The 23902-nt window shown below is 30.6% G+C and overlaps 4 protein-coding genes across 4 annotated transcripts; all 4 read left to right on the forward strand.

The window, feature by feature from the left end:
* The first annotated feature begins 306 nt into the window (after nt 1–306).
* Nucleotides 307–5648, forward strand: LOC145743962 (N-acetylgalactosaminyltransferase 7-like). The gene is made up of 15 exons (XM_082562044.1): nt 307–495; nt 593–688; nt 773–849; nt 1120–1272; nt 1357–1523; nt 1642–1769; nt 1972–2096; nt 2282–2419; nt 2609–2726; nt 2939–3061; nt 3137–3192; nt 3271–3393; nt 4062–4203; nt 4436–4588; nt 4738–5648. Exons 1-15 carry the CDS (start codon nt 334–336, stop codon nt 4930–4932), a joined length of 1956 nt encoding a protein of 651 aa, XP_082418170.1. The 5' UTR covers nt 307–333; the 3' UTR covers nt 4933–5648.
* A 255-nt stretch (nt 5649–5903) lies between these two features.
* On the forward strand, nt 5904–9250 carry LOC145741439 (N-acetylgalactosaminyltransferase 7-like). Its single transcript, XM_082559029.1, has 15 exons — nt 5904–5910; nt 6152–6186; nt 6269–6345; nt 6425–6574; nt 6649–6815; nt 7013–7140; nt 7285–7409; nt 7516–7653; nt 7721–7838; nt 7912–8034; nt 8154–8209; nt 8282–8404; nt 8510–8651; nt 8810–8950; nt 9056–9250. Exons 1-15 carry the CDS (start codon nt 5904–5906, stop codon nt 9248–9250), a joined length of 1725 nt encoding a protein of 574 aa, XP_082415155.1.
* Nucleotides 9251–10016: 766 nt separating this feature from the next.
* Nucleotides 10017–23774, forward strand: LOC145742735 (long-chain-fatty-acid--CoA ligase ACSBG2-like). Its single transcript, XM_082560524.1, has 16 exons — nt 10017–10145; nt 15404–15513; nt 15601–15747; nt 16736–16824; nt 17147–17267; nt 17540–17620; nt 17907–18056; nt 18218–18379; nt 18594–18775; nt 19566–19756; nt 20066–20169; nt 21360–21507; nt 21934–22073; nt 22475–22618; nt 23190–23292; nt 23546–23774. Exons 1-16 carry the CDS (start codon nt 10133–10135, stop codon nt 23671–23673), a joined length of 2013 nt encoding a protein of 670 aa, XP_082416650.1. The 5' UTR covers nt 10017–10132; the 3' UTR covers nt 23674–23774.
* Nucleotides 11916–14807, forward strand: LOC145741733 (uncharacterized). The gene has a single exon (XM_082559376.1). The coding sequence runs from the start codon at nt 12103–12105 to the stop codon at nt 14308–14310; it is 2208 nt and encodes a 735-aa protein (XP_082415502.1). The 5' UTR covers nt 11916–12102; the 3' UTR covers nt 14311–14807.
* Nucleotides 23775–23902: the final 128 nt, after the last annotated feature.

The following is a 23902-nucleotide window of genomic DNA, read 5'->3' on the forward strand; positions in this document are numbered from 1 at the left end:
TATAAAATATATAATTTTTTGTGTTAAAAATTAATAAATGTAAAAATAAAAATACACGATTATAAGTTTTGATAGGCATCAGTAGTTTTATGACGACATGTGTATTTCGTACTTGCGTACGTAGCTTGGACATCAACAGGAAAAACTTTACTTATTAAGGAATTAGGAAATGAAAAAGAAGAATGCAATTTAGAGCTATTCTTTTAGATTTTTACAGCCAGAAAGTAATTTTTTTTGTAGCATAAAAATTATTTCTTATATTCATTCAGATGTTAAACTGTAAATCTATTTTTTTTTTCAGTTCTATTGGTTTTAATTATTTTTGCACTTAAAATGAGACGAAAGGCTAAAAACATACTGAAGTTATTAGTTGCTTTGTCAACGTGTACTTTTTTATATTATTATTTTGTATTACTAAAACACGAATCTTCTAAAGGGAAATCTCATCAGCCTAAAGACTATGTTAATTTTAATGATTTACCTAAAAATATACCAGTAAGTATGAAAGTAAAACAACATAAATAATGTTTTTTTTTGTTTTAAAGAGTTTTTTTTCACAAGGTAATTTTGTTTCTTTATTTATTTTTACTAGGTATTTAATCCAGGAGAAGAAAAGGAGAAACAATTTGTCGCTCATACCAGTCGCTTAACTGGAAAACAATCTCTTCCATTTGATTGGGAAAATAGAGTGTGTTTATTTTACAAATATATATTTTTAATTAGTGTTAGCTTTATGTGAATGCATAACAATATTAATTTAAATTTTTTTTAGATGGTATATGATTTTGAGTTTCCTAGAATGAGCATATCTGGTGTGGGAAATTATGAAATAGATGCACCAGAACAAAAGTACCTATCTTTAATTTGATAAAATTAAATACGATATTTAAATGTACAATTCCTTTTTTAAACATAATCATGCTATTTTGTTGTTAAAATCATTTATACATATGACAATATGTCTAAAGAAAAATGTACATTAGAAAAATGTACATACTTTAAAACTAATTACCAAAAAAAAAAATTATTTATTTTATTTAGGTTGTGGGTAATTTGTTTTTATTAAAATAATCACTTGCCTTGTATTTCTTTTATTTTAAAAACCAATTTTAATTAAAGACGTGCTGGAGCTGGCGAATATGGAGAAGCTGTAGAGTTAGATTCTAGTTTGGATGCTGCAGTTAAGGGAGTTATATCAGAGTTTGGTTTCAACACAGTTGCTAGCGATAGAATTTCTTTGGATCGTGCTCCTAAAGACTTAAGACACCCTGAGTAAGACTTGATAAATTTGTTTATTTATAATTTATATTAAAATTTATCGACTGTTTGAATTTTTATTTTATTGTAAAAAAACAGGTGTAAAAAGTGGGACTATCCACCTAAATTGGCTCCAGTCAGCGTAGTTATCGTTTTCCACAATGAGGCTTGGTCTCCGTTAATGAGAACAGTTCATAATATTATAAACAACACACCAAAACAATATTTATACGAGATAGTTATGATTGATGATGGGAGTCACAAAGGTAGAATATTCTGATTTTTATATTTATTTTATAAAGTTTATTCTATGGACTTAAATACACCTTCAACTAGGCCTGTTGATTATTTACTTAACTAATGATTCTATGGTAAATTAAACAGACCACTTGGGTGCAAAGTTGGACGAATATATAACTCGATTTAATGGTTTGGTGAAGTTATTTCGTAACGAAAGAAGAGAAGGTTTGATAAGAGCCAGAAGTATCGGTGCTAAGAAGTCAACCGGTCAGGTTTGTTATTTTTGCTCTTGTGTTTAAAATATGGTACTTGAAAAATCTTAAATTGTTGGTTTAACAACAGTGTTCACAGTTCAATAAATATTACGGTTCTTTTAGCAACTGTGTTAAGTTTAACTTATTTTTGGTAATTGTGTATATTATCTAAATTTAAAAAAAAATTTTACCATTGTGTTAAATTTGTTTTTTTATTAAGATTCTTGTATATTTGGATGCCCATTGCGAAGCAGGTCCAAATTGGTTACCTCCATTAATTACTCCAATATTAAATGACCATCGAGCTTGTACTGTTCCTCTTATTGATGTTATAGATGGCAACAAGTAATATAAAGGGTTATCATTTAAATTATGTCTCTTGTCCTGTTTTTTTTTTGTTGATTTAAAATTTGAAATTTCATTTACACTTTTACATCAATTTTTTTTTTAATTTTCTCTTAAGAAACTTATAATCTAGCCATTGCATTATAGATGTTATAACAAATAAAAGGGTTAAATGCTTGTTGCAGATATACTTTTACTGAACAAGCTGGAGGAGATGAGAATGGATTTGCACGAGGAGCCTGGGATTGGAGTTTACAGTGGAAGAGAATTCCACTCACCAAAAAAGAGAAAGCAAAAATGAGAGATCTTACTGAACCATACAGGTAGTTTTATTGTTGTACATTTTTTCCTTAATATCTGCTTAAAAGACTAAAATGTAACACCAGGAAGTAATAAAAATAAATGTTGTGGTGTAGAATTTAACTTCCTCTAAAAAATAATAAATTTATTTACCAATGTTAACGTGAACCACATTTTAAATTTTTTTCACTTTTTAAAACAAAAATAATTAGGTCTCCAGCAATGGCAGGTGGCTTATTTGCAATTGATCGAGAATATTTTTTCGAGATTGGTCTTTATGATGAAGGTTTGGAAATCTGGGGGGGAGAAAATTTTGAACTTTCATACAAAGTATATACAGTTTTTTGTGTTTTGTTTGAATAGCGGTTTTAAAACATGAAAACTTTAAATTGCTTGTGCCTTAGGCTATACAAGTTACTATTTTTAGGAAACTAAATACTATTATATTTTATTTAAAATTTTGTGTTAAACTTTATGCATAAACCTATTTTTTTGCAAAAATTATTTTGTAATATTTTTAATTTTATTTTTGATATTTAAAGGTGTGGATGTGTGGTGGGCAATTATTGTTTGTTCCTTGCAGTAGAATCGGTCATGTGTATCGACTTCCTGGTTGGAGAGGAAATCCACCTCCTGCCTACGTTCCCAAGGATGCCGTTTTAAGGGTAACAATCTAATTTTAAAAATAAATCAGTTTATTTAAATATTTAGATTTATTTTTGTAATATTTTTTTTAACAGAATTACAAACGAGTTATTTCAACTTGGTGGGATGAATACGATAAATACTTTTATATGTAAGTATAATTTTAAATAATAATTGTGTAAGGTTAAAAATTATGTTTTATAAATAATTTTATGTTAACTCTTTTTAGGCGAAGACCTGAGGTAAAAAATATAGACACTTTTGACTTAACTGAACAAAAAGCGCTCCGAACAAAACTTCAGTGTCGATCATTTGATTGGTTCATGAAGGAAATAGCTTATGATATTCCAATGTAAGTACAGTGAATCATTTGTTGTTGTTGTTGTGATAGTGATGATCGCTTAAATGTAATAGACCTATCTTATATACCCAGTATTATTAAAAAATAATTATGATGATTAAGGGTTTTAATAAAGGTTACAAATGTCTGTGTTATATTCACCTGTGTGAATATAGAATTGTTATACATTTCAATCGCATTTTTAGAGCAATTATTAGGTTCAAGTCATAATCTTCGTTTTTTTGTAACACTTAGCGTGGCATTTTTAAAGTGTAACGTATTGTTAAACAATCGTTAAGAATATTTTGCACGAAAAACGAAACATTTTTGATTACTTTAAAGCTGGGTTATGTATTTAAAAAATTGCGTAACAACTAAACAAACTCGGGAGCGAAATTTACGCATCGCCAAAACATGGAAAGTTATTGTTATTAAATGCCTTATAGTAATGTAATTAAATTAGTGTAAAACCGGTTTAAAATATATCGTAACAATACACTAATATACACGAAAGTTTTAATATTGCCCGAACCTTTTTTGGTTGATTCGCTATTTCTAATATATTTGTAAAAAACGATTCGCTAATTTAAAAAAACGATTCGCTTTTAGCGAATAGCGACCCGTTATTTCGTTCCCTGAAGTAATTTTTAAATTTTGTGTACTTTTATTTTCATATATAGACGTTTTCCTGTTGTTGAGCCAGCAAGTGGAGCACATGGTAAAATAACAAATATTGGAACAAAGAAATGCTTGGATGGAAAATATGGGGGGTCGGGTTCTCCAATTTATTTAAGCGAATGTAACAAATCTGGGGCTGAGTTAGTAAGTCTTTGTTAAAATGGGATATTAAATTTATTAGACGATTATTTTATAAAGATAAACAACTCTGTTTTACCCTTGTTTAAATTTGTGTTAATTGGCATTAAATAATGTGTTGGATTATATTGACTGTTAAGTAATACTGTTACAAAAAAAGAAAAACTATTTAAATGGTTTTTGTACTTTAATGCATTTGATTCACTTTATTTTATTTTTGTTTGCTCTTTTTATCCAGGAATGGTCTTTAACCTGGCACGAGGATATAAGACCTGGAGGAAAAAGTCCAGCTACTGCAAGGAAGGTTTGTCTGGATTGTGTGGGAAAAGACAACGTGGCCTCTTTTTGGGAATGTCACCACATGCAAGGCAATCAACTATGGAAATATATTGTAAGTTATATATAAATGCATATAGATAATAGGGATTTACATGATATTTGTAAAACTATATACATATAACCATTTTTGTACTGAATTAAATAAATAATAGGTATGTACTATAAAGTAACATGTATAAAGTTTTGTACAATTCAATTTAGTTTGACAACAAGCAGCTTTATCATTCCATCTCTGACTCCTGTCTTGAAGCTTCTCCTGGCGAGGGGAAAGTTTTTGCACGTGAGTGTAACCATAACAACGTGAACCAACTGTGGACATGGACTGATGTGAATATAACTCGGTTATCTGAATTCAATTCAAATCTTAAAAAGGCGTTGCACGTTGTGGAAGTATGATGTAAAAACTTCATATTGCTCCCATGGTTAAATGCCAAGATTTCTGAAACAAATCGTAGTTTAGTGCAATAGATCAACTTGGACTTTACAACTTGCTTGGTCAGTACATATAATATGAAAATATAAAAACAGCTTTCAAGATGCAAATATATCCTGTTTTTAGATAAATATTAACAGTATTTCATTTCTTTGCTCGTAAAAATTCGAACATTATAGAAAAACATGGCAAAATTTTGCAGTGTTTTTTGTACTTTTTAACTGAGATTTTGGTATTGAACAAATTCACAAAATATTTTCCAGCTGGATAAGTAGTAAATGTATGGCAATATTTTTTTGCTTAGTAGATTTAGCTAGGTATTTGTATTTAAGAATTATCCATGCAGTAGTATATATCTGTAGTCTACTTCTATTTAAAATTTGCAATGTTATACTGTGGTGAATAATAAATATATTTTTTATAGTCGGTACGTTTCATGTTACCCTTTAAAGTGTATACGACTAACTTAAATTTTATCATCTTTTTTTCGCTTGTGTTTTTTTATAATATATTTGTAGACTATACAAACCTTGTAGTTGTACTTTATTCAAATTAGTTCTTCCGTTGCAGTTTGTATTTTGAACACTTGCGTATAAATTGTCTTGTAGGCTTTTAATAATATTAAACTGGTGAAAAAACGCTTTTCGCACATTTTCTGTATTATTTTGTGAAACAATAAAACGCTAAAAGGTTTGTTTTTTAATTAGGAGAAATCCGGGTAACCAATATTGGTTTTTATTCAAAATTAGAACAGAGCATAAATTTTTAATAAAAAGTTAATTTTGATTTGTTAATTTTTTTCAGTACACCAAGCATAAAAACTTTTAATTATATATTATTAAGAGGCCGCAAATTAAGATGGAGCTAACGTTAAAATAAATTGATACGTCTATTTTTACTAGATCTGTAGTTTTGTTTAATCTCTTATGTTAAAATGAAGTGTAAGTTACGAACGACACTTGGGTTGCTTATCTTGTCAGTCTGGATTTTCTTATATTGCTTCTTTTTTACGATAAAACAAAAAAAGTATTTCAAGGTACAGTCTCTTTTTTGCGTAGTTAACATTCTAGCAAGTTTACCTAAAAGAAATACCCCGATAACGAGCATCTAATCTTTTCTAATTTATTTAGAACATAGTTTCCATTAGAAAAATTGATGAACATTATAAATATCGTTTAAAAGGTAAACAATCTCTACCGTTTGATTGGGAAAAGAAGGTATGTTTATTAAAGTTAATGTTGTAAATATTAGAAGAATTAGTAATCAGTCTTATGTGAACGCATAAATATCAATTTTCAGGTTATATCTGATTTTGAATTTCCCAGAAAGAGTTTATCAGGCGTAGGAAATTATGAAGTTGTAGAACAAAGAGAAAGGTAATAAAAATTAGTTGTTGTTGTTTTTTTTAATAGATATGTATAAATATATTAATCCATAAAATTTTGTTTACACAAGAGCTGGAGCTGGTGAATATGGAGAAGCTGTAGAGTTAGATTCTAGTTTGGATTCTGCGGTGAAAGAAGTTATATCAGAGTTTGGTTTTAATACAATTGCAAGCGATCGAATTTCCTTGGATCGAGCTATTAACGACTTAAGGAATCAGGAGTAATTATATAATTTATTCAAGTTTAACCAAAATGTTTTTAAAAATGATTAATAAATTTGTTCGTTTCCTTTAGGTGCAAAGAATGGGATTATCCACCAAACTTAGTCCCAGTCAGTGTAGTTATTGTGTTTAATAATGAGCCTTGGTCTCCTTTGATGAGAACTGTTCACAACGTTATAAATAACACACCAAAACAATATTTATACGAGATAGTTATGATTGATGATAATAGTCGAAAGGGTATGATTGATGATAGTAGTCAAAAATATTTTAAATATTTTATTTTTGAAGGGTTTGTGGTTATGTATGTTAATTTATTTTTTTTTCAAATTATGAATATTAATACTAAATAACTGAAATCACTTTTTGTTAAATTTTTTTAAATGTAATTAAGAAATTTGTTGACTAAAATTATTTGACTTTTTTGTTTAAATAAGATCATTTGGGTGCTAAATTGGACGAATATATTACTCGATTCAATGGTTTGGTGAAGTTATATCGAAATGATAGAAGAGAAGGCTTGATAAGAGCTCGAAGTATAGGGGCAAAAAAATCAACTGGCCAGGTATGTTTCTTGTTTTTAAGTTTATTAAATAAATCACAAGATTTTAGCAGTTTAACTTTTGACAACAACGCAAAAATTGTAAAACTTTTTATTTTATGTTTTTTTTTATATATTTTATTTTATAAAAGTTTTTTTTTTATTTAGATTCTTGTATATTTGGATGCCCATTGCGAAGCAGGTCCAAATTGGTTACCTCCATTAATTACTCCAATATTAAATGACCATCGAGCTTGTACTGTTCCTATTATCGATAATATAGATGGCAACACGTACGTTTACTAACTATAATATTATAACAAATTATATTTATTGTATCTTTAAACATCTTAGTATTATTATTAAAAGATAATAAAAGTGTTTACTCAAATGTAAAAGGTATACAATCACAGCACAGGGAGGGGGTGATGTATATGGTTTGGCACGTGGAGCTTGGGATTGGAGTTTAAACTGGCATAGAATTCCGCTCACAAAAAAAGAAAAAGCGAAAATGAGAAACCATACTCAAGCATACAGGTAAATTCATCAACAATAACACCGCTACGAGTAAAATATAAATATATTCTATAAAACTATATTTTAGATCTCCTGCAATGGCCGGTGGGTTATTCGCAATTGATCGAGATTATTTTTTCGAGATTGGTCTTTATGATGAAGTTTTGGAAATCTGGGGTGGAGAAAATTTTGAACTTTCATACAAGGTAGTGTTTTGTTTGCCATAAAACTTCAAATATAATTAAATTTGCTTTTAAAAATTTATTTTGATATTTAAAGGTTTGGATGTGTGGTGGGCAATTATTGTTTGTTCCTTGCAGTAGAATCGGTCATGTGTATCGACTTCCTGGTTGGAGAGGAAATCCACCTCCCGCCTACGTTCCCAAGGATGCCGTTTTAAGGGTAACTGTATTTAATGTTAAAGAAACTTGTTTTTAGATTATCAAAAAATTGTATTTAAATTGATACCAAATACAAGTAGCAATTTATTTATATAAGAGCCTATCATTTTTAATTACCAGAATTACAAACGAGTTATTTCAACTTGGTGGGATGGTTACGACAAATACTTTTATATGTAAGTTGTATCTTATTAGGCTATACTGAAACAGTGCTTATTTAATAATAAATACTTTTGATTTTATTTCAGGCGAAGGCCAAAAGCACGAAATATAGATACTTTTGACTTAACTAAGCAGAAAGCTCTCAGAAGAAAACTCCAGTGTCGATCATTTGATTGGTTCATGAAGGAAATAGCTTATGATATTCCAATGTATATAAGGATCTTTTTTTATTGAGAAAATAATGCATTCATTTGCAGCTTTGTAATATAAAAAACATTTTAAGCATTTAATAAAATTATAGTATTTTTTTACAGTCGTTTTCCTGTTGTTGAACCAGCAAGTGGAGCTTATGGTAAAATAGCAAATATTGGAACAAAGAAATGCCTGGATGGAAAATTTGGGGGGCCGGGTTCTCCAATTTATTTAAGTGAATGTAACAAATCTGGGGCTGAGTTAGTGAGTTTGTTTGTTATATAATGTTAAAAAATTTTAATTTAATAAAGGCTAACTAATGAACATTTCCAATGTCCTAGATGGTTAGAATATTTTATAACTTTTCTTGTAAAAAAGTGTTTTTAAAAGGCTTTTAATTTATGTTCTTACTAATTAAACAGGAATGGACTCTTAGTTGGTATGAAGATATACGGCCAAGTGGCATCGCTAGAGGAGTTTGTCTTGATTGTGTGGGAAGGGAAATCGTGGCTTCGTTTTGGAAATGTCACCACATGAACGGTAATCAACTATGGAAATATATTGTAAGTAGTTGTTTAAAAAAATTTCTGATATTTATAGGTCATACTTTATATTGTATAATGAATGGTATGTCTAGAAATTTATTTATAATGTGGATTTTCATTCAGGTGGACAAAAAACAAATATATCATTCCGTCTCTGACTCCTGTCTTGAAGCATCTTTAGGCGATGAAAAAGTTTTTGCACGTGAGTGTAACCATAACAACGTGAACCAACTGTGGACATGGACTGTTGTGAATATAACCCGGTTATCTGAACTCAATTCAAATCTTAAAAAAGCTTTTTATGTTATTGATGTTTAATTCAAAGTAATTTTCAAAGACATTATTTCTTTACGAATTGTAAGTTTATACCTATATTTTTATTTGATTTACAAAATAGTTAGTGTTAGTGTATTAGCTAAATAGTATAATTTAACACCGCATTTTATTGATACAAATTTAAAATGTTCCTTTTAACAAGTATGCTAAGAACTTTAAACTTTATTGCAATTAAGTAAACATTAGATTTGCTCGAATTCAGTCGATAAATTTATTTAGCAACTAAGAAAAACGTGATACGACCATTGCAAATTTTAAACCATAGCCCAAACAATATATTATCGATATAACTTGCATACTAAGTCAATACGTTTTATGGGTGTCGAGGGTATATTGACTTTGTGTTACAGGAATTGACTACAAATTACGGCCACACAAAGTTGGATATAAGAGTTTTTATTGCACGAATAGACCTTGTTTAACAGGAAAAGAGATTAGTTTTCGACTACTACTACTAAAAGCGCTGTTATAGGTTATGAGTAATGTCGCGTAGGTTATGGTGTTTGCTATGTCTCTGCTTAAAGCATTTTGTGTAAAATCAAAACGTTTTTAATTGACTAGAAACAGGTTAGATGGGCCTTACATAAAATGTATTTTATAAGTTACATGCTGTTATAGTAAACAAGGGTATAACTATGTCACGTGTTTAACAAACACGTAACATTTGTGACATTGTATGTTAAGAGTTATGTTTAATGACTTTGAAAAGCACAGATTCTTTTTAACAGTTTACTATTACCCTTTTTAGGCAATTAGTGAAGCGTTATATATAAAACTGTGTTAAATATATTAATTTTATTATGAATAGTTTAACTTAACCTAATGCACAAGCAGTAAGCAGCGAGTTAATCATTTACAACAAATATGGGGAGTGAAGGTAAGCAAATCCATTTTAAAACGTTATTAGTAAACTTTATGTAAACAACCTGGTTAATAAACTTATATAAATAGTTTACGGTTATACTTTTTAGCAACACACTTATAACAACTATAGAAGAATTTTTGTTATTAAGCCTGAATTGTAAATTATATTTGGCTAAAGTGTAACACCCGCGTGGTGGCACTCCTAAGTTATTTATATTGACTTATTGCAGATTTGTAATAATGCAAAAACATTGAGTACTAAATATTTTTATTAACTTAAAACTAGTTGCAAATTTGTACAAGCTTAACATTTTCCCTTAATCATTCACGACAATATAATTTGTAAACTTTTTTATTAAAGTATAGTATAACTTGGTTCCTCAACGGCTCTAGTACATTACTTACATAACCCCACCTTTAATATTAACACAGGTAACTAATTGTTTGCAAACGTTGGTAATTTTAACTTGATATTAGTGGTAAAAAAATTTAACACAAGATTTGCATATATTTATTATTCTGGTTGGAATTCAAATTATATTCAAATACATATTCATTAAAGAAACACAATTTATATTTATAGAAAATTGTTTTTGCTACTTGCGTAATTAGAGATTGTGGTTTTCTATGTAGCTATCGAAAATGTGACGATTTATTCAATTAAAAAACACAAAACAAACAAAACAATGAAACACTAAACCATACCACACCAATAAATAATAGGCCAATGTTTCATTGTAGCATTGTTGTCGTACTTAAAACAGGTAAGAACTAATTTAAAAAAAACGTCAGCTCTACACTTTAGTTTCAATAATCTGTAACCAAAATACTTATAATATCAGTTACAAAACAGACGTATGTAACAATGTAATATAAAACTATACTACGCAGATACATAATAAGTCAATGTTTGATTGTAGCGTTTAAGACACCTAAAGACTAATTTAAACAACACGTAAGCCTACGTATTATTTCTAAGAATTTGTAACCAAAATAGTAATCATATTAGTCAAACAACAAACAAAAACAATTAGGATCTCCGCTATTGAGATACAAAAATCTTAGAACTGCTGCAAAAAACATTGTTTTTTAGCAAAACTTTTTGATACTTTTTTTAAAAATTTTAATCCTAGTTCGTTTAGCACAAGATGGGGCTAAAGAAAAACTTGAGAAAAGTTTGGGTAGATTTTTTTTAAATATGATTATATTTAAAGTTGTAATGTTTGCTATAAGATTTTCGTTAAAAATAATATTTTTCTTAATAAATTCATATTTTATCTTTTTTTTAACTTTACCAAAACCTCAATTGTAATTGCAAAAGTAACTTTCATATTATTATTTTTTGCTATGAAATCATCAATGCCCTAAATATAAAAATATGTGTGCAATAAAAGTTGTATAAAAAATATATTTGTTAAATTATTATTATTTAATTATAATGTTACACCCAGTTTGTTACAATGCGAAGCTATACGAATTCGTCGCTATGTTTCTTTATTGACATATCCCTTTTTTTTTAAAAAAGGGAACTGAAATGACGTAATCGGTCGCCCACAGCTTTAAAATCATACGGTCTGGTACTTTGGTGACATTGGTCAGCTTGTTTTCGAACTAAGATTATCAATTATTATAAAAAGTGTTTGCAGAGTTTATTTTGTTAGTAAACCGAACTATCTCATATATCAGGTTAAGTAGTAGGTAACCACCGATAACATAAAGTCGAAGGTGATATCAATTTAATAATATATTTTTTTTCAGTCAGAGTTTGATATTTGAGATAACGAACCCTCTATCGTATACTAACAAACTAATAGCTTCAATTTCATAAATTGTAGACGTTTATTTAAAAAAATTTAAGCTGGTATTTATAATTACGTTAATTTGAATAAACAAAACAATAAAAAAAATTGAACAAAGTCTGTCAAAGCAAGAAATCGATTTCTAATTTTTCAACTCAACCGTACCTAGCTATGAATTTATTTTTTGCCACATTATCGCTCGCAACATTAAATTTTATTCTTGCTGATCAATGCAAACCTGCTCCACCAGGAATATCAGAGTTGGATTTAGCTGTTCTTTCACCTGTTACTGTTGTTGCAAAATTAAAAAAGAAGTTGTCTGGTTCACCATATTTTAATGCAACAGCTACCATCAAATCAGTTTTTCCCTCACATACAGGCGGATTAAAAAAGGGAGATACTTTTACGTTTGGTTCTCTGGGAAAAGGATCAGAATGTACAGACTTCAAAAACAAGGCAACTTTTATAATGTTTTTGGATGCACAAACCTCAGACAATTTTTTTCCAATCACTTTTAATCCGATAAAATATAAAAAGAAAACTTCAAAATCAATTAAAAAGTTGCTTTGTAAGAATTGCTTAGTGGCACCAACTTTTAAAAAATCTAAAGGTTCTAAAAAAGTTTCTGAAGGAAAAAGATTAAAAATTAGGTGCAAACTTGCAAAAAAGCCAAATCCAAAAGCCACTATAGAATGGTATTTTAACGGAAAGTTATTAACGAAATCTGACAAGGAATTTAAAATGAGCACAAACAAGAAAGGTGGCGTTCTTCAAGTTAAAAAAGTAAAAGTTTCACAAGATGGAGAATATCTTTGTTCTGCCAGTAATGTTGTGTCCACTATTGTCTCAAATTTTACAACGACGGTTATCGTGACAGCTTCTTGTACTGATTGCCCTGGCAGCTTCTCAAATTTTTGCATTAAGGACCAAGGCAAATGTTGCTATGTGGTAGAGGAAGACCTTGCAAATTGCAGATGCAAACCTGGTTTTAGGGGTCCGAGGTGCGATAGCAAGATTATTACTGGCGAAATATACGAGCCTAGCGTTGATTTTATACATCAACAACGATTAATTGCCATCATGGGAATGTGCATTGCCTTACTTTTAATCACTTTCTTTTCTTTATCTATTTATTGTCTTTTTAAAAAGAAGCGTAATGATATGAAAGATCAGTTAATGAATGGTTTTTCGCCTACAACCGAGAGCAAGGAATTTCATGGAGCTATTTCATCTTCAGAACACAAACGACTGATTGAAACGGATGGCCCAGTATCGAAATGTGTTTCTAGTCAGGATGGTTTGCCCAAAATAATAGGTTTGGAAGTTTCACCTAACGACTCTTACAATTTTAACAATAATCATGAGCGTAATTTATCTTCAAATGATTCCAATGGATCCTCTGCAGCAGCAGTTGTGGATGAACCCCAATATCGCTTTTCTCATATCAGTTCGCATCGACACAGTGGTGGTATGTCTGGTCATCAACGTTCACGACTAAATGGTCTTGCAAAAAATCCCAGGCGAAGTTCAGGCTCACCTAGGCATGATGATAATCCACAAAGATTTAATATGGCTCCACTACAACGGCAAGAAGCAATGAGTAGCTTTGATCCTATTCCTTCTCAAAGTGCAAAACCTAATTTGCCACTTAACAGCGGGCTTAGTAGTATTGTAAGACACTCAAATAGCAGCATTCCAACCTCACTTCACCTTGCTCCTGAGCCTGAATTACACAGAGTAGACGATGACAATGATGAAATTGGTAACTCAAGTGTTCCAAGCACCATAAACAGTCCCAAAAATCACAGAGTTACAACGTTTAGTCCAGATGGTGCAGTGCAACATGAAGAACTAGGCAGGGATGAAGGGGACCTTTCCTCAGTAACCCCTCATTCTCCCATTTCTTCAACAGACAATGAGCACATCTATCAGCAACTGTCAGAAACGCACACAGGAAATAATATGTCACCAAGATTTGTACACAGCCAACCGAACAGTTATACAATAGGTGATACCTCCGTCCAAAATAGAGACTATGAAAATCATATTATTCCAAATCAAAGGCAAACCAATGCGGACCACGATGATCCTTTTAATGGTTTTGAAATTGCAAACACTTCCCTAGGTTTAGAGGGTAAATTTACACACAAAGAACCAAAATATGTTCCCTGTCCGGAGGTATCAAAATTACCATACAAAAATGCAACCGTTGCATCGGCACAATTACATCATTTACCCTTACTATCAAAACAAAATGATTTTAAACACATAGAAACTGAATCTGGCGACGAGAACTTGTCAATATCGACCTGTTCTCGGTCAGCTTATGACAGTGATAATACTGACTCTGATCATGATTCCCCGAGCATTGTTGTCTGATATCTTTTTTATTAAAATAAAATGAAGGTTTAATATTTTTTTGGATTAATCTATTATATTGCCTATTTAAAAAAAATATATAACCAATAATTATCTTTCAATGCAATTTGTTAACATTTTTAGGATTGGTATGAGTATAATCATACAATGCTTCCATTAAGTGAACTTATTTTTTGCCACTGTAATTGTAATTATTTTGTTGTGCAGTCTTTAACTATATAAAAAAAAATTTTTATGAATTTATTTTTTTTAATGTAAAAAACAGTGCCATTTTTGTACTTTTTGTTGTGCCTAAAATTATGTGCCTTTTTGTTTCAAATGTCTTAACCTTGTTTTTTATGATTTGTAATAAATATTATTTCATCAAATTGTTTTTTTAAATTCGTGAAAACATTATTTAGTTTGGTAACTTTTCTAAAAATACCCTTTCATATTTCAATTGATGTTTTAAGGGCAACAATTAAACAACTCTGATTTTTTTCAAAAATTGGTAAATTATTAACGCAATTATTTATGATAAAAAATAGGAAAGTCAATTTTTTTTTATTATTTAAGAATATATTGTCCACTTCCTGTGTAATCGAAATTGATACCTCCATTGTAAATATTATTTTACTTATCTTATTTAATATTGCTGTTTTGAAACAGATATAAAATCCAATAAAATAAAATTTATTGTCAACTATATAGTTATGTTATTAGCAAATTGTGTTTAGAAAACTCTAAAATTCCCGTTTTTAAAAATGCGTAGTTTAATGTAAATTACATAGAAGCTTATAAAAATTTAGTATTTAATTCGTTATTGCATTTTATTTTAATGTACTTCAATATTTTTTGTAGCTTATAGTATTATCTCTTTAATTATGTTTATACAAACTTTCAATTGCATTTTTAACACATAAATTTATTGTTTAACTTGCCGGATGTTGTGTAAATAAACAAACCAGGTCAACTTTTTTGAGTGTTTACTTTGGTAATACTAACAAGTTTAGTGGAGTGAATATACTGTACAACAACTCTATGTGTAAAGAAATGGATAAATAATTTTTAACAACGTACTTGAATTAATAAATATTATTTTGTTGAATTTTAGATGAAAATAACAAATCCAATTTCACAGAGGAGCTGAGTTACACAACTTCAAGCATTGATGGCTCTGTGAAAATACGTGCTGAAAACCAAGAAAATGAAAAATATGAAACAGTTAGGTTTATTATTAGTAGATTTTTTAACTACATTAAAGACATGTTTTTTGTTTTGAATATATACTTCAACAAACATTTTTATTAGGTCCATGATTTACTGCATTGGTCAGTTAAAACTTTTTCAAGTCGACATTCCTTAGCTTCTTGGTGTGAAACTAATCAAATATGGACTTATTGGACATACCAACAATATTATGATGAGTGCTGTAATTTTGCAAAAAGCTGCATCAAAGTAAGTTTTAATACAAATAATTTAATACTTCTAGTTTAGGAGTTGTGTTAAGCATGTCGTGTTTTGCATTTTAAAAACATATTGTAACATTTTAACACTAGTCTGTTTATCAAGTTGTTTTAATTATTTTGGGTGTAATTTAATATTTAATCCTTCTTCAGAGATACTTTAATAACAGTTATTGTTTCCTAGTAATATTACCCCCCTTACAATAATTGTATTAATTCTATTTATCTATTACAAAGGGCCGCCGAAATACTTTTCTTTTGTATGGTAATTCTTTTGTAAAGTAACATTCCATAACTTGTCCGTTGAATATTTGTATTTTAGATATTTTTATTGTTAAGTTCTTTCTTAATTTGATGGTGGGTTTTGACATTTGCAACTGTATTTTATATTCGAATTTAGTCCTTCCTTTTTATTTATACAATTGTAAAGGGCTATCTATTTATAGTTTGCCTGGTGTTTGTCTAGACGCAGTGTTCTTTCCACCCTAACAACAAACGCCCACATTTGATATTTCAATAACTATCGTCATGGCTTGGGCCATGTGACCACACCTAGAGAAAATTGACTTTGCTTGAATAAACATATTTGTGTGATTGTGTAATTAGCTTTGAGAGTGCCGATTTGTTAAACTACATTTAATTACAATATTATAAAAATATAAGTGTTTTATTTAGCTTCAATTAAAAGAAAATACGTTAAAATCCTAAAAATGGGCATTCTAGAGACATATATATTATATTTTGTTTGAACTATAGGCTTTTTTAGTTATTCATTGCTGGTTTGTTGGAATTTATATTGTGTTATTACAATTAAAAGTCATTGTATATTTAACAAACACGCCTATTTTATTCATTACATCACAGTCATGGTGTTTTACTAACAGAAAGTAATTTAAGAAGTTCAATGGTACCATTGCTTCACCTATTTAACCACTTGAAAAAGTGACTGACACTATGGCAATAATACTATTTTTGTGTAGGTGGGCTTGGCAAAACATCATGCCGTGTGTATTTTGGGAATAAATTCACCTCACTGGATCTTTGCTAACATAGGTGCTATTCTAGCTGGGTAAGTAAAAAGTGTAGTTCATTTTAGTTTGAATTACACTTTTGTTTTGAATGGAATAATTGAAATTACATTTGAGTTAAATCATCACAGTGAATGGCTACAAATGATCTCATCCCTTGTAAATTCTTTTGATAAAGTACATGGTGACCATGTTCAAATTACATACCATATTTGAACAATAATAGAAACCTAAGATTGTGTTAAAGAGTATCTCTTTATCTTATTTAAATATTATTATTTTTTAAATTCATCTAATGATTTGTATAAACTTGTTTGGCTCTGTTGAAATTAAACTAATCAGGTTTTATATTTATTAATGCAGTGGAGTTGGCTGTGGGATTTACACAACAAACATGCCCGAAGCCTGTTATTATGCTCTTGAAAAAAGTTGTGCAAATGTGGTTGTGGTTGCAAACCAAAAGCAATTAAAAAAGATTCTTAAGGTTTTTAAACATTTAATTTACATGACATATATTTTTATTGACACTTATCTCCAGTTTAAATGTTTTTTTAAAGGTTTTATGGTTTTGTTTTTTAACTATAAACCGGTAGAACTTAACCATTGTTTTTATATTCTTAACAAACCACAATCTATAATCCCCTTTACAAATTGCTATACTCAGCAAAGTATTTGTCATTATTCCACTTAATACTGTGGTGCATGCTCAATTAATCTTTTAAGTGGCATTTCAAACTATAGATTTTTGTAACTTAGGTGTGGGACCGCTTACCACAATTAAAGGCAATTGTTCAATACAGCGGAAATCTTGAAGAAAAAAGGGAGGGTGTATTTTCTGTAAGTATATAAAATACTGGGCGTAATAGAACTATATTTTAATATTATACAGAAACACTTAATCTTATAAATGGGTGATGAAATAATGTTTTGTTTTGCCTCAAGGTGTATTAAGATATCCTTTTTTCCAATTTAGTTTGTTATTATTGTAATTAATCTTTTAATTTTAGTGACGTCAATAGGCCAGTTTCTTTGTATTTGTAGTGGCCTTACCTGTTCAGTAAAATTCCTTTTTTTATTTTAAGAAATAATAACAGAGTATTAATTGAAGTTAAACTATTTTTAGTGGGAGGAGTTCCTATTACTTGGCAAAGAAATTAAGGAAGATAATTTGCAGGAAATTATTAATTCTCAAAAAGTAAACCAGTGTTGTCAAATAATATTCACATCAGGAACAACTGGAAATCCTAAGGGGGTTCTACTGAGTCATGACAACGTGAGAATCTTCTAGCATTAATATATGCGTTTAAAAACTTAACAATTTTACTTTTTTATAACAGCATAATGAATGTATTTTAATTAAATTCTGAAAGCAACAATTTTTTTGGGCAATTTTTTTTTATTATGGGACTAGGTTTTAAAGGAAGTTATGTTTAGATAACAAGTACTGCCAGGTGCATGCTTTCTTGGACAAAATGTAAAAATGAAATATTACTCTCTTACCTTCCTTTGTCTCATGTTGCTGCACAAATTCTTGATATTTGGTTGAGTCTGGCTGCTGGAAATACTGTTTATTTTCCAAACTCTGATGTTCTTAAAGTAAAGCTTTTTATGTGTGTTTGCTTGTCTTTTATGACCGATCTTATTAAACATTGGGAAATTTTATTGAACTTTTGATTTGGCAAACTATATTGTTATACTTTTTACTGAGAAATCAAATTCTTAGGAGGGGCAACATTTACAAATAAAATACTATATAAATATTTTTTAAAACCAAAAAATATTCGTTAATATAGTGGTTTCTTTTATTAAGGGTGGTTTGGTCCAGGCTTTAAAACAAGTACAACCAACCACTTTTTTTGCGGTACCCAGAGTTTGGGAAAAAATCCAAGAAAAGCTAAAATCTTACTATGCACAAAGAAACTTTTGTCAGCGAAAAATGGTGGACTTTTTCATGAGTGTCGGTTACAAACATGTAGTTGGAAAATCAAATGGGTAAATTAGTAATACTTTATTTTACATATGTACAAATTTATAATCTTCTAAGCCAATAAATTTAGTAAGAATCTTTAATTTGAAATGCCTGTAACATAACAGACAATCAGATTTTACAGTTCACGGTTATATTGACATTCCTAAAATCCTATACGCTGTTATAACACACCGTAAATTACTATTGCCTTATCATTATTACATAGCAAAGTGTTACAAAAACTTACAGGCTTTCCGTGTTCAAGTGGTTTAGAAATAACGGGAAATTTCTTTGCGATGACATAACAGTCACGTGTCGGCATGCGTGGGGTAGTATAAAATTGGTGTCGCGCTGAACAAAAGTAAACTCCTGATAACAATGAGCTGCTTTCTCGATATGTCAACGCGGTCGTTTTTTTCGCTTTATTCAATCCTTTTTATGTTTTAACGCCCACGTCATTAGATGCTTGAACGCATTCACTTCAAAGCAACAGCACACGGGAGTAGGGAAATCTGTGACTCCAAATTCGGAAATGAATTTATTTGATGTAGTTATGTTGAATGTCTGAATCAAATCGCACAAGAGTCTTAGGACTTATACAACTATACCACCCGTTGGGTGTTTGTTGGTTACAAATCTGACCTACTTAATTTAGTGCATTGTACTGAATCTTGATTTAAGCTGATCTTAGATTTACTTTTTTAAACCCGTATTTGATAATGCGCTTCATCAAATCAAAAAAAATAGTGGTTTACAAATTATTACAAACAGCAATATTGTTTCAACATACATTTCTAAGTGTATTTTTTACAGATCCTTATCGAAGCCAATATTGTATTCGATTGCCGACCACTTATTTTTTAAGCAGATACGACGAGGTCTGGGATTAGAGCGATGCTGGCTTTTAATTTCGTCAGCCGCGCCGCTTAGCAGTGAAACGCAGGGTTATCTATGGCGACATGACTTGCCGGTGATTGAAATGTACGGCGCAAGCGAGTCCTGTGGTAAGTGGTTTTATTTGCTTGAGTTCATGCTTTACTGGCAAGTAGGAGGTTCGCAGGAATGTTGTTGTGGCAATTCTCTGATGCGGAATACAGCGAATAGAATTTCAATTTACCTTACTTAAATTAAAAAACACGAATTTATAAACCAACAATTAAACTAACTTATACAAAAACTTTTTGAAGGTTTGTTCCACTTACATTGCAATTAAAAGTGCATTTTATTAAACAACACAGGTGCGGTATTTGGCAGCCTAGATCGTACTTTTTTTGCTACAAAACGATTTTTTTAATGGATAACTACCATTTTAGGGCCCCATTGCGGTTGTTTGGAATCACCATTCCTGTTTAAGTTTCAATCAGTTGGTAAAAATATTCAGGGACGAAAAACAAAAGTCAACGATTCTACGCAAGAGGTTGGCAAATTTTATAAGTTAAAAATATGAATAATCAAAAAACTTTATAATAATAAAGTGCTAAAAATAAAACAAATTCTCGGAATTACATAATCTATCAATGAATGATACAATATAGATTTCTATACTGGCAACGTATTTGGGCGTGCGTCTGTGATATTAGTTACACAGTTTACTCTATTTTAGTAAAATGTTAGCGCGTAAGTAAAACATTTCATACTAAATTGACGTCTATAGTAAAACTATATGGGTTGTACTAGTACGGCTTTGATGACGAATTCATGATGTGCGCCCCTGCTTCCGCCAATTTATAGTCATAAATAAACTTGACTTTTATATTGCCGCCTTTACATTTTCGCTAGGCTGGTGACGTCACCACGTCGATTATGACGTCAGCTTGGTGATCGTGCAAAACTTTTTTCTGGAAATAACCAGAGTCATTATCGACGCCGTATGTGGTTAGACTCGTTTCGCTTACGTAAACAAAAATGTTTCTGGTTTTCAACTCCTTGTAAAATGCATTCGACGTAATTGCCCGATGTCAACTAGGGTTTAAAGTAGTAAACCAACATGTATAACCTAATATAGATAGGTTCTACATTAAATAAATATTTTGAGGTTTAGTGTCTTGTGGGTTTGTGGTTTGTGTTATTGATTTAACGACTACGTTAAATTTATATCAAGCGCGTAAGGTCATATACATCGCGATGTTCTGTTGTTAAGTTATATTAATCCACTCGACAACAATACAGCTTCAATGACCGTTCAAACGGAAGCAATCGCCTTTATTGTTACCGTATTATAACATCTTGATTCATAAGTTATCGATGATTGAATTGGCGATCCTGACTGTTTTCTATCGCTTCAAAAGTGATAGGAAAAAACCATTAGTTTGACACGTCTTTACTTAAGCCTGTGCGCATTCTTTGAATTGTATTGAGTTGTCAAACAAGGTCTCCATTAGCAACAATAATAACTTCTGGTCGTTTATCATCAATACCTCCCGTATTTTATTCCAATAATAACAAAATTTTGTTAATGATGAATCACACATTTCATGGGAAAATCAAATTTAAATTGTTATTTTATTTAGGAACGCGACATTCCGTCACCTTCATAGACATATTTTATATGTTTTGACTATCAAATAGACTATGTTTAAATGTTTTTATGTGATTTGTTTAATTCAGATATGTGCATGGGGTAGAAATGTCATGATGGGATACCTTGGAATGCCGGAACTTACTAATAAAACTATCGACAAAGAGGGATGGTTACATACCGGCGATGTTGGGCGTTTTGAAAGCGAGTTTTTGTACCTGACTGGCAGGATCAAAGGTAAACAACAAAGGTATCTTTACAAATTGTGTTTGTAATCTATTTAAAAAGGTGTTGGATATGTAATTGGCCATTACCTTGTTTGTTTAAGTAGGGGCTATTCTTCATTATATATTTGCTGAACAGGAATGACAAGATTTTGTAGTCGGTACTACGTGTTATGTAATTCTCCTTTAGTACCATAGGTCAGAAGACTGTGTCCGTTTAAAACACGCCTAACTATATTCACAATGGAAAGTCCTATAGTATAGAGAAATATTAAATTTATGATTGCATTTAGCCCATAACTCGGGACGACTTCAGATATAGTTTACTACGTAACGTCACATCAGGGCAAATATTTAGACTTTCTTAAAATGGCCGTTTATCAGTTTATAGGTGCGAAGCCAAGTCTGAATCATCACCCCTTTGTCTTTTTTGTCACAGACCTGATCATAACTGCTGGTGGGGAGAACATACCACCCACCGTTATTGAGAATAGAGTAAAGGAACAAATTCCAATCGTAAGTCATTGCGTCCTAATAGGTGACCAGCGTCGATTTCTCTCTCTGCTTCTAACCTTACAAGTAAGAGATATCCGAAAACTCGTCTGATCGTGTCGGCCTCTTTCTTTTATCACCACCGATTTAAAATTGTAACCCGATCATCGTTGTTTAAATACAAATTTATTAATATATTTTTTGCAAATTATTACCTAAATTCTGTATATGTTTTCAGGTAATAATTAACTTGTATATGTTCTTGCTACATAATGTAAATATAAATGCGACTTGTAGTATTTACGACACACTTAAGCCTGACAATAAGATGACGTAATCCTGCCTGTCTTTGTTATTGCAGACAATTACGTCATATTCAATTGCCAGTGTTTTCCCATAATGATAAGTTATGAGACACGTCATTTTTTCAATGCTCTACGGGGCGTTTTGTCGGGATTTGACTTAAAATTTGTTATGTTTTGGCGCAGTGCGTCGTCGACAATTCTCGAGGACTTCCCACGGCGAATTTGTCACCGAACTCGGTCGCGTTTTGCCGGGGTCTCGGGAGTACATCGGACACCGTCACTCAGATCTCTTCCGGTATGGACAAGCGCGTCACTGAAGCAATAACGGTAAGAAATGTCAATCACACATGCAGCGTGTGACATTTGTGCAGCTGGGTGACCCGAACCTTTTTTTTAAATGTTGAATATTTTTTACCGCATGTGAACCATTTGACCTAAACTAGTGGGAAATCGCGATGGATATGAAATGAGAAATTATCGTTAGCAGACGGTAGCACACGATGTTAGGCATGTGTTCAGGAAATACCTAAAATTATTACTTTATTGTTGGCAACGTCGCATCATGGCACGCCCTTTACGCAAGCATAACTCTCAGTAAAATTTTGGCGTCATGACGTCATTTTACAATAATCTAATTATTACGTAACAAAGGCGGTCCCACGTGTGTAAAAATGGCTAAGCCTGTGGCCTTTATAATTTTTTCGTGGCCACATTACGTCAACGTTCATTAGATTTTATTTTTATATTTGACTGGTAATTGGGGGGCGATAACAAAATGGCAATGTGTAATTCTAGCTGTCGTATTTGGAATTGGAATGTCTAGATTATCGCAGAGTATTCACAAAATAGGAGAAGGGACTTTAACACAATATTTGTTTATTTTGCTTTACGTTGCTAGGAGTCTATCGGGAAAGTTAACTCTCTGGCGGCCTCGCGCGCCCAACAAATTCGAAAGTGGGTTTTACTGCCTTCCGATTTCACCATACAAGGCGGCGAACTAGGTGAATTACATTTTAACTTTTTGAATTATTATTTTTTTTGATATTTAAATAATTAAAATTTGATTTTTGATTTCATTAATATGTCATTTGGTTTATCAATCCTACAAATATATAAAAAAAACTTAGTAGGCTGTTGTTGTAGCAAGGCATAGCTTAATGTGCTTTTAGTATATTATGCTTTAAAAAGCAACAAATAGAGTTTATACATATCTTTATATTTTTACTAGTTAGGTATGTTGATTTGTTGTTACAGGACCAACTTTAAAAGTCCGACGAAATGTGATAGTAGAGAAATATAAGGAAGTCATTACAGCTGTATACGAGGATAGCCCTGAAGAACTAACTGGAATTTTGCCCATTTACACTGTTCAAACCACCTAATTTTTTCATGTATATCTAAAAAAAAATTATTTTGTACCTAAAATTTTAATTTATCATATTGCAGTTAAACGTTGTATTGTATTACGCGAAGAATTTATTTTTATGCCTTAAAAAATTATTTTACTAAATTTTTGCAATTATTTTAAATGATTTATTTATATACAACTATTTATTATTTTGTTAAATATAAGAATAACGTACATTATATAGCTAGGTTTGTTTTACCCTA

Source organism: Corella eumyota, chromosome 2, assembly GCF_963082875.1.
Source record: "Corella eumyota chromosome 2, kaCorEumy4.1, whole genome shotgun sequence".
Lineage (NCBI taxonomy): Eukaryota > Metazoa > Chordata > Ascidiacea > Phlebobranchia > Corellidae > Corella > Corella eumyota.